Below are 15,347 nucleotides of genomic sequence, written 5' to 3' on the forward strand. Positions count from 1 at the left end.
GTATGATGTGCATGTTCTCCATGCTGTAAGAAACTGAAATAGTTCCTCTCATCTATGCTTTACTACTGTGAGTAGTCACATTAATTTTGAGGCACTAGTTATGGTAATAAAGTTAGGTACGTGTATGTTTGTAGGATCAAATTAGATGAACTGTCCTGGATAGTCTTGTGCTTAAGGCACAAGACAAAGTCTCGGGACATCTGGCCGTGCAGTGGGTTTCCTGTGTGATCTGGGGCAAGCCACAGCGGTCCAGGCCCTTCAACATATTTAGGCATCTAACTCCTTTTGATTTCGCTGGGGGTTAGCCCATATTTACGCTACAGCGACACGACTATGGCTCTGCAGCTGTTCCTCTGTAGAGCCGTAGTATAGATATTTTATGCATCACAGAAAGAGTTTCTCCATCAGAGTAGGTACTCCATCTCTCCAAAAGGCAGTAACCAGTTCAATGGAAGGATTCTTCCATCAATCTGGCTGGGTCTGCAGTGGGGGTTAGGTCAACCAAACTACGTCCTGCAGGGTGAGAAATTTTTCAGAGCCCTGAGTGTTGTAGCTAGGTTGACCTAAGTTTTAGATGTAGACCAGGTTATGCACCGGAATACCTGCTAGGAGCCAGGCCTTAATCTCTCTCTGCCTCAGTTGCCATCTGTAAAATGGAAATAAAACTTCTCTACCTTACAAGGGTGTTGTGAGTGTAAATTGTTTGTGATGCGCCTGGCAAGCAGCACAGAAAGCCTATAAATAAAACTATATTTAAAAAATTTAAAAAATGTATTATCAGGGTTCTGTATAACACTCATCATAATAAGTAAGCAATAATAAGTCAGGAAAACGAGATGAAAACATTGAATATAGACATGGGCATTGGTCAGTATTGTGCATTATACAGATCTGAGACACAGGATGTTTTCTGGCCTCTTACCCATTTAGTTTTTTTCTCCCCCTTTAGGGTTTTGTGCTTGCAGTTACCATCATTCGAGAGGCAGTGGAGGAGATACGATGTTACACACGCGACAAGGAAGTAAACTCCCAGATCTACAGCAAGCTCACAGCAAGAGGTCAGCTCTTTGGCTCCAGCTCTCTGCCTCTGCCCCACTGTATCCTATAGCAGACTGCTATAGGAATAGCAGGAGTTGCAACTCAATCAAATGTTGCTGACAGTCAGAGAAGCAGAGTTCAAGGAGGGCGGGAGGGTTACAGGCATGCAGGCACGTGGCTTAATGTCCACTTTGTTGCTTTTAGCACTAGAGAGTCATCCGCAGGTCTCGGTAGACTTGCAGATAGCTTCTTGCGTAACTACAATTGAAGCTGCCAGTTATTGAACGTTCCCCATGGAAATAAATCGAGAGCAAATGTGAATGGGCAAGTTATTTCAAGTAACTCCTGGACACATTGTATGCAAAGTGGTAAGAATCTCCGTATTCTATTTACAGGGTGTGTGAGGCTGTATTTGGTGCTTTGCAGGCTGAATGGAAAGATGTAGTTCCTTTCCATAAATTTAAAATTTAAATTACACACACAGACCAGTCCAGGCAAACATTGGATATAGGTTGAACTTTCAGGCAGATCAAGCTCTTGAAAACTGATAGGCCTAAATCACAGGCCATTTTAAAATCTGTGCCCTGACCTTTCCTTTGTGGTACCATGGCATGTTGGAGAAAATGGAACCTGGAACTGAATCACCTTGGAGTTTGCTTCTGCAAAATGAAAGCAAAGTATACTTGTTCCTCCTCTACTATAGATCTTTTAGTTGCCTGATTATCCGTGAATGGCCTCATGGGAGCAGTGTTTTTTTTTTTAAAGGAAGGGAGGTCCCTCAGTGGCCAAGGAGAGGGAAAGAGATCCAAGTGCAGGAAGCAGATGGAATGAAGGCAAAACTAGGCCTGTGGTAGCGATTGTGTGGGGGTTCAAAATTGTATTTTATTCACATGAGTAGTTGTGCATGAGTCTTTCAAAAATACTTTTTCTTTCCAAGTACACTTCCTGGCTTGTCACTTGTATGGAAGGAAATAATGTGCTCTGCTGTGTGCAATGAAAGATTTTCACAAACCAAGGTCTAATAAGATTGCTGAAGTAAATATAACCCAGATACAAAATACACAACTAACACATAACCGTTAATAACTAAAGAAAGAAAGAAAACTGCAGATTATCGGAGGCAGTTATTTACTTAAACATTCTAATAACCTTGTTTTAGCTTAAAAAACTTTCTAGACACCAGCTAGCCAAAGGGAGATGCAACAGATAAGGGTGGGAGGGGTTTGGTCCAGCATGGTCCAGGGGCAGTTAGAAGGACACAGCGTAACTAGTTAAGATAATTTACATACACATCCATTATTGCCCCAACACTTTATAGATGCATTTGACTATGACATGAAAATTCACCTTGCATGTCACCTTAGCTGTGACCCTACTATACAAACTTAAGAACTCTTTCAACGTATGTACCACTAATTATATTCTTCTTATAATGATTTAAAATGTATAATTAGTGACCTAAGTGCTGAAGGCGCTCATAAATGTGTATGTCAGCGTTAAGGTGGCTGAAACATATAAGGTGACTTTTCAGATGTTAATATTATCATTAAACCAGATATGTGAGAAGGGGTAATAAAATGTGTGTAAACTATTTCATTATTTCCAGGGTTTTTTTTATGCTTAACGTTTTTTTAATGGTAACGATGGCATTACGTATTTTGTGGAAGAGTTAAGCAGCCTGAACTCTAATTTTTCTGTACGTGTTTGTGATTGTATGAAAGAAATGGAACCCTGAAAGCATAATGCAGTCTGGGGTAGAAAATACTTTACACCAAGCTCCTTGGAGATTGTGTAGAGAAAAGCATGGTGTCATGCTCTCCTCTCTGAAGTGTGTAGGAGGAGTAGAAGAACTCTGCTCTTGCATATCTTAGGATATGTCATCTGGGTACGTGCCAAATTCCAGTTTCTACCTAGCTCTACTGGGCATGCACTTCCATAACCCTGCCACCACCACCTGACCCTCTTTGCCAAAAAGTTCACATCTTAGTGTGTTACCAGTGCTTTGTTGTGAAAAATATTACATGTTGACATTCAGCTAATATTTTTGAATGTGGTTTTCACGACAATGACAGAAACATTAACCAGGGATATTGCTAATTTGTGTATTTTAATATATTTTGTTTAGCTGCCCCTCCCTTGAACTCTGAATAGTTCAGACTGTTAAGTTATTTATAAGCCAAAAACAAAATAGACACTAGATCAAAATTTTTAATAGGGTATTTCCAGACAGTTAAACTATAGGATAGATTCACTTCAGACTTTCTCAAAAATTCATTCTGTACCCTAAGTATCAGTGGTGTGATTTTTGGTTCAGACCATTATCTATATTATGCCTAACAAAGAAGTGTAAATCCCACTTTAACTGAAGAATAATAGTTTTAACCCTAGCACAGCTAGCAGTGCTGCCCAGTGATGCCAGGAGCTGCTTTTTTTTTTTTTAATGAGAGTGAGCTGAAATTAAGTAGCTTCGCTTCTGGGGTTCAGTCCCCTTTGATATTAAAAAAAAAAAGTAGCCTCTCAATTTAAAGGAGGAGTGATCTGAGCATGTATGTAAAGAAAGCTGCACATGTGATTCATGCTATGAACATTTTGTAATTTTGAGAACAAGCCTTCTTTTGCATGTAGTTGCTTAAGATTATGCATACTTCACAGGCCAGGAACTGCGAGGCTGCTGTGGAATAAGCCATTGCAGTTGTTGAATATTAAATCCCCTTTTAATAACATGTTCTCACTACAACATTTAAAATGCTTGGCAACCAGCAAAAGTCCCATCAAAGAAGGGTTTACTACATCTATTTAAAGGTATAAAAGAGTTTCCTTCTGTGTGCTATTCATTGATCCATAAGGGGCCTGACCTTTTCTTAGTTCTTTTCATATTGCAATTACGTTTCCCATGAATGATTTTCCCTCCCTTCCTCCTTAACTTCACTAATTCTTGAAAGAAACACAGTGGGATGAGCTGCTGGACACTAGTATATAATACAAGCCATTTCATTAATTTTTTTAAAATATATTTGGTGAGGTAACAATAAATGAGACACTACAGTGGTCCAGTCAGAACAGAATGTATATAGAAGGAATCATGAAACTATTTATTGTCAGGCTCAAATGTGCAGTGGCCAAATTAGTAGTGATTATCTAAACTTTAAAATAAGTATTTTCATAACAATTTTTGGGAAAGAGTTAAACCATTTTGTGCAGTAGGAATGGAAGCTAGCAACTTTCAGGGGCTTAATTGTCACCCACCAGAGACCTCAGACAATTAGGCCCCAGGTATATGAAAGTCACCAGTAGCACTAGTAATAGATTTTTATTACTATTAATTTTAATTAATTATTTTTGAGTGAATTTACCAAAACTCCAGATAGTTAGATTGTAAGCTGTTTGGTGCAAGGATTGTTTTTTGGATATGTTTCTACAGCACTTGGCATGATAGGGTGTGGTCAATGACTCAGGCTCCAAGGTACTATCAGCATCCAGATAACAAGAGCATATCACACTGACAAGGGCAGTTGAAGAGACAGTATAAGTGACTTAAAGGCTTTTAAAATGTTGCCATGTGTTTTTAATTCAGGGCAATTTCAGCCTTATAGATGGCCATCAGCATGGGAGAGGGAGAATAAGGAGTGAAACTGAACACTGCTGTACTTGAGGAATAACTGGCAGAACTAATTTGTCATAAGAATATTAATCAGGAAATTGTAATCTGTGCTGTTGAATGTCTCTAAATTGCTACAAAATCTAGAACTCATGTAGTTTTTCTCTCTTCTCCCCACTGCCCCGTGGGCACAAATCTAGGCAGCTTAGTCAGAATTAAGCATGAACTTAAAGCTATGTCAACACATGAGACATTAAAGCAGCAGAGCTGTACCGACGCAGCTGCACCACTGTAAGATCTCTCGTGTAACTGCTCTTTGCTGATGGGAGAGAGCTTTCCTGTCGACATAATTGAACCAACGAGTAATGGTAGCTATGTCGGTGGGAGAAGTTCTCCCACTGACATAGCGCTGTGCACACTACCACTTATGCAGGCGAAACTTGTGTTGCTCAGGGGTGTGGGTTTTTTTCATCCACTGAGCAACATAAGCTTTGCGGACATAAGTGGTAGTGTAGACATGACCTTCGTCGGTGAGATGTAAGCATGTGCTTATGTGCTTTCCTGAATAGGGATGGATTTAAAAAGAGGCTTAGGTGCTTCCCTGAATTAGCATCATCTTGTCTTCCTCTGTGCATCTTTCTCCTGCTTTGAATTCCTGCCAGTTCCTTCTCTACAGAGATCTGGATTTTCTGTTCACTTGAACAGTCTCTTGTTAATGCACTTCCAAACACAACTAATTTCACCAATCAAACATAAAGAACTCACCAGCATGCCATACTGCAACAGCTTTGGTATTTTGCAATTATTTGTGACTTTGTGACTTTTGCTCCTGTTCACCAATTTTCTAATGCATCCTTTTGGATAACCTCTTTAAGATTCAATAAGCTGCTTTCTTGATAGCGAAAAAGGGAGAATCCTCTTTGGATCTCTTCTTATTTGGAATATAGTAGCCAAACTCCAGTACTGATATAATAATAATAATAATAATAAAAAATTAATAATTTCCTTACTATAGAGGGCTGTATCCTTTATTCTGGTTAAAAGAGAAATTATGACTGAACCTATTTTGCCTTTTTTTTAATTGTTTGCTGTTGTTACTTCTTTAAGCCCATAAATATTTTGGTTAAAAATCAGCAAACTTCTAGAAAGTTTAAGTAATGTTTTATAGGACAGTTGTTTGGATTGTAATGGTTAACAATCACATTTCAAAACCTACAGGACCACTTTTGTTTTAAAATCTGCAGACTGAGTTTCTGCTTGATAGAGAGCTAGGTCTTTGCTTACAATTCCAGGATTGTTCTTGTTTTCTCTCACTTTTTCCCTTCCCTGGGCAACAGAGCATAATAGAGAAACTACACAAATAGTAAGAAATGTGAAAAGAACTCCTACCAAGGGGGTGCTCCTTAAGATACAGATCACTGGCATTTACCAGCCATATAAAAACAATATTTTCTCAACCCCTCTCTGCCATGCTCCACAGTTTATATAGTGTTAGGCTGTATAAGACAAAAGCTTAATGGAATGGCTCAAAACAAGCTATTTCTGATTCTAGGGTGCATTTGACTTGTTTTCATAAACATTTGGCTTCAACTTTTAATTCCGAATGAAGAGTGTTTTGATCTCTGCTGTGATAAAGGCGGTGGAAATCCCACATAAAATCTCCATAGAGGCCCTTATATGGTAGAAAGAGACATTTCCTCTTGCTAGTATGTTTGACATTTTAAATAATCTGCATAATGGTGAGTTTATCACACTGAGGATCTGGTGGAAATTCAAAAACCCATAGCTGCGTGATGGAGTGAAATATTTCCACACTAGCATGCACATTTTCTGTCTTTTGTCAGACGCAAATAGCATGTTTCAGGGCACATCAAAAGCTAATATCAAGAAACCTGAGGAAATGATATTCGTTTTTGTATACAAGAAGGGGCATACACATTCCTTTGTTTCAGGAAAACAGAACAAGTCCTGTCTCACACTTTAAGAATGAAACCAATACCATTTAAAGAAAAAAACACTCTCATGTAACTTAATGGAGCAGGATTTTGTGATCTGAATTTTGTGTTTAAGCATTTTAAGGAACTTCAGAAAATGGAGGCCTTAAAACATAAGTTTTGAAGTATTTTTAATTAATCCTTGTTAAATCTGAATTGTTTTAAAAATGTACATTGCTGCTTGTCAAAGAACAGTACTGTTTCATGCATTTATAAAAGTGTCCGTATTTTATCTTCTTATTCTTTACAATAGTAGAAAAATACTCAGAATGATATTGAAGCATTTGTGTTATTGGGTATCTCAAATGTGCATAAGCAAATTCCAGTATTCAGTAGCTGATTTAAAAAAAACAAATAAAAAACAAAAAAAAACTATAGAATTCCCAAGATTAAAATAAAACTAATTTTAGTAAATTGCTTTATGGGAGTCCTGACTCAAAGGAAACATCTGGTCCTGTCTTCTTAGTGTGACATATGGTGTTTCCCATAAGATGTCATCCATGAGGGGCCATGAATTTGGTTGGTAAAGAAAATTAGCTTTGCTAGTTAAAAGGGAGGGGGTTTATCTCAGACAACAGGCTTCTTTAGAGAGTGCAGATCGGTTAGAAAGATATTTCTGTCATCTGTCCCTTTTTTCCTTAAAAGTGCCAACATTGAGATGCTTATGGGATGAGACCATGAATAATGAACAAGGTGTATTTACTTGTAGCAGATTTATTGTAATTTCCCAGACGCTGATGTATGAGGGTCTGTAAAGCTTTTTATGCATGTGAGGGAAGTTACAAGGTGGTGATGTCCAGGGGGTTTCAAACTTTTTCCTAGTGTGAAACAAATTTTAATTCAGCTTGTCTCATTAACACTTCCTCTCCATTTGCAATGCCACAGACCATTTCCCCTCATACTCATGATTGCCTGACATCCCTGTGGCTCACATGGAAAAGTGATGCTAGGAGAGTATGTCAAGTATTTTAAATGACTTGGAGTTAAATTTAAAAGCTGGAAATGAGGGGCCAGCACACTCTGACCACCCAGTTTTCCACATACCCCACTCAGTGCTCTGTGCACCATGGTTTGGGAACCTCTGTGGCTACGAGGAAGGAGTGCTTTGGGCTTCTTTCCCTGTACAGTAGAATATTCACCAGTGTTCTCTATTATTCCATGAATGACAATATGAGGAGGAAAGAAATGTTACCTGGCAGACCATTTTAGTGTCATAATGTATTGTGTTGTATAGGACATACAGAAGGGGCTAGAAGTGATGGTTTTGAAGTTCTGCATTCCCTTTAAGCCTCTCCATGGAAGGTAACAGACTCTAATCCCTTGGTATGCTGCCTGCCCTGCTAGCTATGGATTCAGTAGCCCAATAGTCATTTTGTTTATCTTAGTTCACTAAATTCTCATGAGCCAAAGCTCAAGATCTGTGAAGACCTACAAGATATTTGTAAATGGACCTTGACTGCTTATAATTTGTAGTAATAATTAAAGCAGGCAAGGAAGTCTGTGTTTATTAGCAGCAGTGATGAGGCATGTTGTTCAGGACACAGTGTATCACCAAAGCAGCAGGCTGCCCAGGAGCTTAGAATGGCTTTCAGTGTTAATTTGGAGCAGAAACACTGAAGCATATCCTGAGAGGGATGCTAATGAAGGGACTGCCAGTAGTAAAATCCTAGTGACCTTTGTGCTTTGTGCTAATTTCTCCCCCCTTTTTTCACCCCCTTTCTGAGCTGGTAGCTGGCCAGTTAGCCAATGAATTGCAAATTACAGTAGGACTGTTGTCCATGCTGGGGTTCTGCCTGGCATGAACTCCCATGAGTCTGCCCCCTTCTACTCAAACTACAACAGATTAAAGAGGCTTTTGTTGAGTATAGCAGGCAGCCACATAAAGCAGAGTTCAAATTAACTGATAATAAATCACTAGTCACCATGAGAAGCCAAATCTAGAACTGGCTAATGATTTAAAATTACTAGCCAATTGTTAAATTAATTCTCTGGTTTAAAACGACCGGTAAAAAATGCTTGACAACTGCAAGGGAATAAATATTTACACGTTCTTGTGAGGGGGCATATCTTACCATGTTTATTCAGACAAAGCTCTTGTTGACACAAAGGAATGACTGTAGAAATGGGCTGTCTATAAGGTTGTAATACAAAAAGGAAATTAACCGTGAGTTAAGGTTGACGTATCTGTTTTAATTATTGTGTTCAGGTATTATATTGAAGATGTAAGCCACCATTTTCCACCGTCGTTGCTGAAGAGAAGCACCGGAAATTCATAGCTCCTTGTTACATTCTCATTGTTACACCACAGTCTGCCTAACAAGTTTTGAAAGCATTTTTAAACTCATGGATGCTAAGCACTATAAAAATAATGGAATGACTTCACCCTGCTGGGTCATCACTGGGGATTGAACCTTGGATCCCCAGCACCAGCATAGACCTTTAACACTTTAACTAAAGCATCAGGTAGAAGTAGTATGGACCAGCTCTGTGTGTTATAGAATTGTTATTGGCCACCTCCAAAATAACAAATTTAAAGTATTCCCAAACAGTTTCCAGTATAGCTTTGATGGACCTTTAGCTAAAGATCCTGCTCAGCTGTGTGTATTTATACTGTATCTTATGCTGAAAAGGTTGTAACTTACTGAAGTTTGTTTCACTTCTGCAGGAACCGTGAAGGTGAAGAGTTCTAGTATCCAAGTAGGGGACCTTATCATTGTTGAAAAGGTTTGTGTGGATTTGTATTAATTGTTGTATGTGGGGGTGGAGGGATTTTGTAAAATACTTTTCTCACACAATCAATATGAATATTTCACTAAAATCTGCCATGTCACTGTTTTTTTTACAGTGGCTAAAATTTTAGTGATGATTTTAATCATCTCTCCTAGTAATATTCCCTTTCCATAATTTTATACTGTATTAAATAATTCTCAATAAAGTTTTTAGAAATTGGAACAAATTTCTCTGTGGAAGCTTATGATCTGAGGTTTCCACTTACCTCTGCATGACGAGATAAAATTTCACATGGTCCTATATCTGTAGTAGGCCAACTTCTTGATCCAAGTGCATCAACAAAATGTGCACGTGTACACGCAAATGCTTGTAACTGAGTGTTTGGATACACGAGGACCCACTTGCCCTGAACAGGTACCTACATTGCATGTTCAAATACATTATCCCTGTATGAAGCTTGATGGAGAGTCCCTTGCACAATATTATAAGTATCTGTAGTTGACTGGAAATTGAAAACCTAGAAAACTGTGCTTTTATATGACCTCAGATGACCCTGTATCAACTTGCCCCTTTGTTCAGAGGATGGTTTGTACAGACTTCCACTTTCTGTTTCTGCAGATGTCTATCAGCAGAAATATAACAAACAACTTGTACAGATGTGGGGTAAACAGAACCTGTATAGAAAAAAGCACATGTGTGTGTCTCTTTACTAGCATAGGCCTTCTTGAAAGAAAACCAATACAGGCTTTAAGCTCCTAATGCTGGATTGTTTGAGAAGGTCCTGAGCTAATGGATGAGTTCTTTGAAAACCTAGAGCCTGAGCCAGCTCCCATTGAAATTGATGGGAGCTGGCTCCTAATGCCTTTGTCTTTGGATTTCTACAGTGAACTAGCACATGTAGGGGGAAGAGATCCTGTTTTAGAATTCAAAATAAAATAAATCCTGAACCCCAACTGTACAAAGAATTAAATATTATTTTTAAAAAACCTTAGTTTTATGTCATGGGATGTAGCGGTACACGAATGTGCATACACCTATGCACAATAACAGTCTTTCTTTTTGTAACAGAACCAGCGGGTCCCTGCTGACATGATCTTCCTGAGGACGTCAGAGAAGAATGGTAAACATCTGGAACTAATTATGAAAATAACCATTAACCTTTCACTGGTTATTTGGAAAAAATAATCATTTGAAAATGTAACACAAATGATACAGTTTTAGAGTTAGGGAAGAAGACGGCCGCAAACACTTGATGGATTGGCTATTTTGAGTTGTTTTTGTTTGTTATATTCTGATGGTTTTTGAAAATTAAAGGATATAGACAGTTGACCTTTAGGTTGAGTCATAGTTAGTGAAATCACACAATTGCTTTCATTACATGGAGAATTAGCTATATAGTTAGAATTGCCATTCAGCTTTGTCCTGCTGAAATGCATAATAGTTTGGGTAAATGTTTAATCAGGGGGCTTAGAAAATAGGTTGACTATGTCTTACAGATCGAGTACATTGATTTGCTGTATTCAGTCGTATAAAAGGAAAGGAGTGCTTGACTCCTCAAGAATAATATGGCTTCCATGCCTTGGGGACCCTCATTGTGTGTCTGTAATATGGTTTATTAAATGAACAGTTTCCAGGAGCACTATTCTTTTAAAACAGTCATACTCGTTTCTCTTTGTGTCCATTGAAATTGTTGCCAGTCTCATATCATTTGTAACTCAAAACAGCCTTAACATACATAAGGTAGTATATGCCTTACCTGTCTTCCAGCACTGTATACAAGTGTCTCTGACTAGCTATTATATGTGTTTTAGCCTCTTAAAATTATATTTATTTTTTTTACTTTGATTTGTTCCCTTCATATAACTTAATTGAAAGTTTGGTTTGTTTGTTTGTTTCCTTAGTCTTGGCTTATTTAAATAGCTAGAGTCTCAAGAAACTTTTCATTTAAATTCCTCAGAAAGGTTACTCTTAATCAGCTGTTGTTTTCTTAGGAAGAAATGTGTCCTATCTTGGGAACTAATTCCATGAACCATATATGTACTTACAATAGAATTAAAAAGACCATTAACAAATGTTGAACATCCACAGGATCTTGCTTCCTCCGGACTGATCAGCTAGATGGTGAGACAGACTGGAAGCTGCGGCTGCCAGTTGCCTGCACTCAGAGATTACCCACCGCTTCTGTAAGTAGTTTCCTAGTTCAAAGACTTTTTTGAATTAACTGTTTATCAGTGAGTCATTAACAATTGAAAGTGTACGTAATCGTACGTAATCTGCCAAAAGCGAAAAATGTGTGTTCTGTCTGGCTTTCACAGAAGGCAAAATAATTGCCATTTTGGAATCAGAATTGAAGACTTTGAAAATTATTTGCACACTTGATCCTCCTGCCAATATTTGTACTGAGGAGAAAAAAATCCATTCTTCCACAAGATCATGGTTTCTTAATTTTTTGTTTGGTTGTTTTTTTTATGTATTTGCGGGGGGAGGAGTGGAGGGGAGAAGGATTGAATTTCATTTTTATTATTCCAGTTCTCACGTCACAGCTGGTTAGGGCTCTGGGGTTTTGAAAAATGGAAGAAACTGACAAATTAAAGTACAAGTAGTGGTATATAGACTGTGTTTTGTTCAAGAGACAATAAAGTGGTATTGGAAGAGAGAGATTTGGGTATGAATGGCATTCACCTAACTTCATATTTGAAATGTACTCTTAGTAACCCATTGTTCTATGGTTAAAATACACCCCATAAGGTGAACAGTGACCACTTCTGCAGCATGAAGTATTGCTCTCAACATGCCTTATGCATTTTTGAGGAAAATTTGGCAGCTGCAGAGGAATGACAATTAGAACTTCTTTTTGCTAGGGAAGAGAGAATAGCAGAAGACTTCATGAATTCAACTGGGTACTTCAACAGAGAGGTTAATATTGTTTCGATACTATAGTGATGGATCCCTATGGAAAACTTAAATAGAATTACTGAGCTAGCATCCAAAGAACTGCCTTGAAATAGGAGCCAATCAAATGGGGCATAGTATATATGAAAGTAGTCTACCAATAATTTATTATAGAAAGGTTCATTTCCTTGATGATAGTGCACTTCCTGCTTTCTCATATACTTTCCTTTCTGTTATTGAACTCTACTGCAGTGGTTCTCAAACTACGGGCGCCGCTTGTTCAGGGAAAGCCCCTGGTGGGCCAGGCTGGTTTGTTTACCTGCCGCGTCCACAGGTTCAGCCGATTGCGGTTCTCGCTGGCCGTGGTTCGCTGCTCCAGGCCAATGGGGGCTGCGGGAAGCACCAAGGAATGTGCAGGCCACCCTTCCCACAGCCCCCATTGGCCTGGAGTGGCAAACCATAGCCAGGTGGGAGCTGCGATCGGCCGAACCTGCGGACACGGCAGGTAAATGAACCAGCCCAGCCCGCCAAGGGCTTTCCCTGAACAAGCAGCGCTCCTAGTTTGAGAGCCACTGCTCTACTGTACTACAAGAGAACAAATCATGTGACCTTACAATGGAACTTTTCCTGCCACTTAAGCAATTGATTGCCTTCATAAAAGGAGAGTTAGAGCACGGTTATTCCTCTTTGCCATCTGAATAAGTATATAACCATTGAATGCTATGTGTCTTCCCAAATCCTGCAGAACTCTGTGTGTGTGTGTTATAAGACACAAAACAAGTCAGCTGAGTGTGCCTCTGTTTTGCCAACTCTTACTGTGGCAACACCATTCTAGTGAAGCTATTGTAATGATTCTACTCTGTCTTCATCAGCTGGGAGATTTTCCCTATGAGTATATTGAGTGTCTTTTTTGATTTGCTAAAAGAAATGTTATTCATAAAATAATTGGAGGCTTAAAGACTTTATATATTGTGGGATAATCATGTTTTAACTGCTGCCATAACATGTCTATTCTTTAGGACCTTCTTCAAATCCGATCCTATGTGTATGCAGAAGAGCCCAATATTGACATACATAATTTTATGGGGACCTTCACCAGAGTAAGTCTACTGATATGTTTTAAGCATTGTATATAAGCGTTTGCCACACAGACCTTTTGAATAGCATTTTGGTTCTTGGAAGTGACTTTAAATTGCTTCAGGAGAAATGCTGAAATGTTGCTTTGCCCTGTACAAATATAGTAAAGTCAAATAGGTTAATAGGGATCCTTCTCTCTTCTAAATAATATGCATCCATGTGGTAAATAAAATCTAAAGCTTTATAATTCATTAAGAGTTTGCCTTAGAAACAAAAGACAACAGGCCACTCATCATTAAGGATCTTACCCAGATGGAATTAGTTGTGGCCATTTGGGTCCAACATGGTGCTGCAAAATAAGCTCACCTGTTCAGAAGGGAGGCTGGCCCACCACACAAGCGGTCAAAGACTGAAAAAATCTCTGCCATTCAGAGCTGTGTGGGGACAGCAGACTTTAGGTAAATAAGCCAATGGCCATCAACTCCTATTCTGGGTTGGTTGGTTCTCCCCTCTCAGGGACAATTGGTGGGAGTTAATGTGGCAGTCTGTAAGAGTTAATGTGGCCTCATACATGTGCACCTCCAATAGTCTGTTCTGGCCCAAGGTCCCTGAGAATGTAACATTTTAAAAAAATTAAGCTGTCTGTTACTGTGGGGGGTGGGGGAAATGGAGAGAAGAGATGCAATGGGTGTTTGGGCCCAAAACTTCTTCCAGTGCTCCCTGGAGAAAGGGGATTGTGATGAATGCATGTTATGTATGGATTCCTTACTTTTAAGACCCCTTCCCCTCCTGCTTGAAGGAGCATGGGCAGCTTGGTAAAAGCCCTGAGACTTTTTAGGTCATTTTCTGAATTGCTTGCCAACATTTGTTTATTTTAAAGTGATAGACAGTGATCTCACCATCCTATAGCTGCTGAGGTGATCCCTTGATTGGCTTTACAGGAGGTAGTACTTTCATAGAATAGGGAGCAGCTTGGGCAGCTACTGAGCCTGGGAGGTTTGTAGATCCCCTTGGACTATCCAGATAGAGAAGCAATTTTATGTTAGCCGTAAAAAGGCCTTAATTCACCCAGAACACTGTAATGCAAAGATAAAGCATGCTCCTGATCCCTGAAAAAAGGACACTGGAATCTAGCATACTGATCACTGTGTCATTTACTGGCATGGTTCAGATGATTTATTTAGCTTTCCAGACATTTCTGAGAGGCTTAAACTGCAAAAGGAGAAATTTCACTGATCCCTGTCAGTAAAAGACCAATAAATGTCAGTCATTCGCATGTGAGTGGATCGCGCTGGAAAAACATACCCAGTGTCGTGGTCCCTGAATCAGAGTCCAGTTGAAGATTTCAAATCACTTTCAAATAGTTATAAGAAACAAGCCACCCTTCTTCTAACTTGGAGAGGGGCTGCCTGTGCAGGAAAAGGCACAATAGTAGGCTTCCCCTGTCCCCACCCTTTCATTCCATTGTGAAATGCCCTGTGTTTCTAGCCCAGCCAGGAGGATCTGATGGTTAAGGTGTTAGGGTTTTCATAAGCTTAGGATGTTTTCCCTCCTTTGCCTCTCTCGGTGTCATGAATGCATCTAGTAAGCTGTTTGAATGCTCTTTGTGTATCCATTCTAGGAAGACAGTGACCCTCCAGTGAATGAAAGCTTAAGCATAGAAAACACCCTGTGGGCCAGCACAGTGATTGCATCAGGTAAGATGGAAGCACGTATAATTTTTTTTGAGGAGCATGTTAGCAATTTTTAAAAATCCTTTTGTAATTTGGAATAATCATCTCTGTCAGTTAGAGAATTTAGCAGTTGGAATGAAGTTTACCACTTGTCCTAACATCTCAGGGGAGCTGAACTGACATCTAATTACCTCTTGGACATTTATAGATGAGAAGGAACTGGAATTCCAGGGGCCTTTGGGCGCTTCTTAAGCGTCTGCTACCAGAATAGCACTTAATTGCTACATTGACATTCTAATCTGTAACAGAAATGGTGTCAAATAGAGTCTAGTAATAGAAGCTAAC

General features: G+C 39.1%; 1 protein-coding gene across 1 annotated transcript in view; it reads left to right on the forward strand.

The window, feature by feature from the left end:
- The window catches only part of ATP9A (ATPase phospholipid transporting 9A (putative)), an 84,395-nt gene that overhangs the window by 22,013 nt on the left and 47,035 nt on the right, over window positions 1-15,347 (forward strand). Inside the window, 6 exon segments of the mRNA XM_038370170.2 lie at window positions 950-1,058; window positions 9,296-9,354; window positions 10,429-10,480; window positions 11,449-11,543; window positions 13,272-13,352; window positions 14,951-15,026. Of these exon segments, the coding sequence (XP_038226098.1) occupies window positions 950-1,058; window positions 9,296-9,354; window positions 10,429-10,480; window positions 11,449-11,543; window positions 13,272-13,352; window positions 14,951-15,026 (472 nt within the window).

Source organism: Dermochelys coriacea, chromosome 13, assembly GCF_009764565.3.
Source record: "Dermochelys coriacea isolate rDerCor1 chromosome 13, rDerCor1.pri.v4, whole genome shotgun sequence".
Classification (NCBI taxonomy): domain Eukaryota; kingdom Metazoa; phylum Chordata; order Testudines; family Dermochelyidae; genus Dermochelys; species Dermochelys coriacea.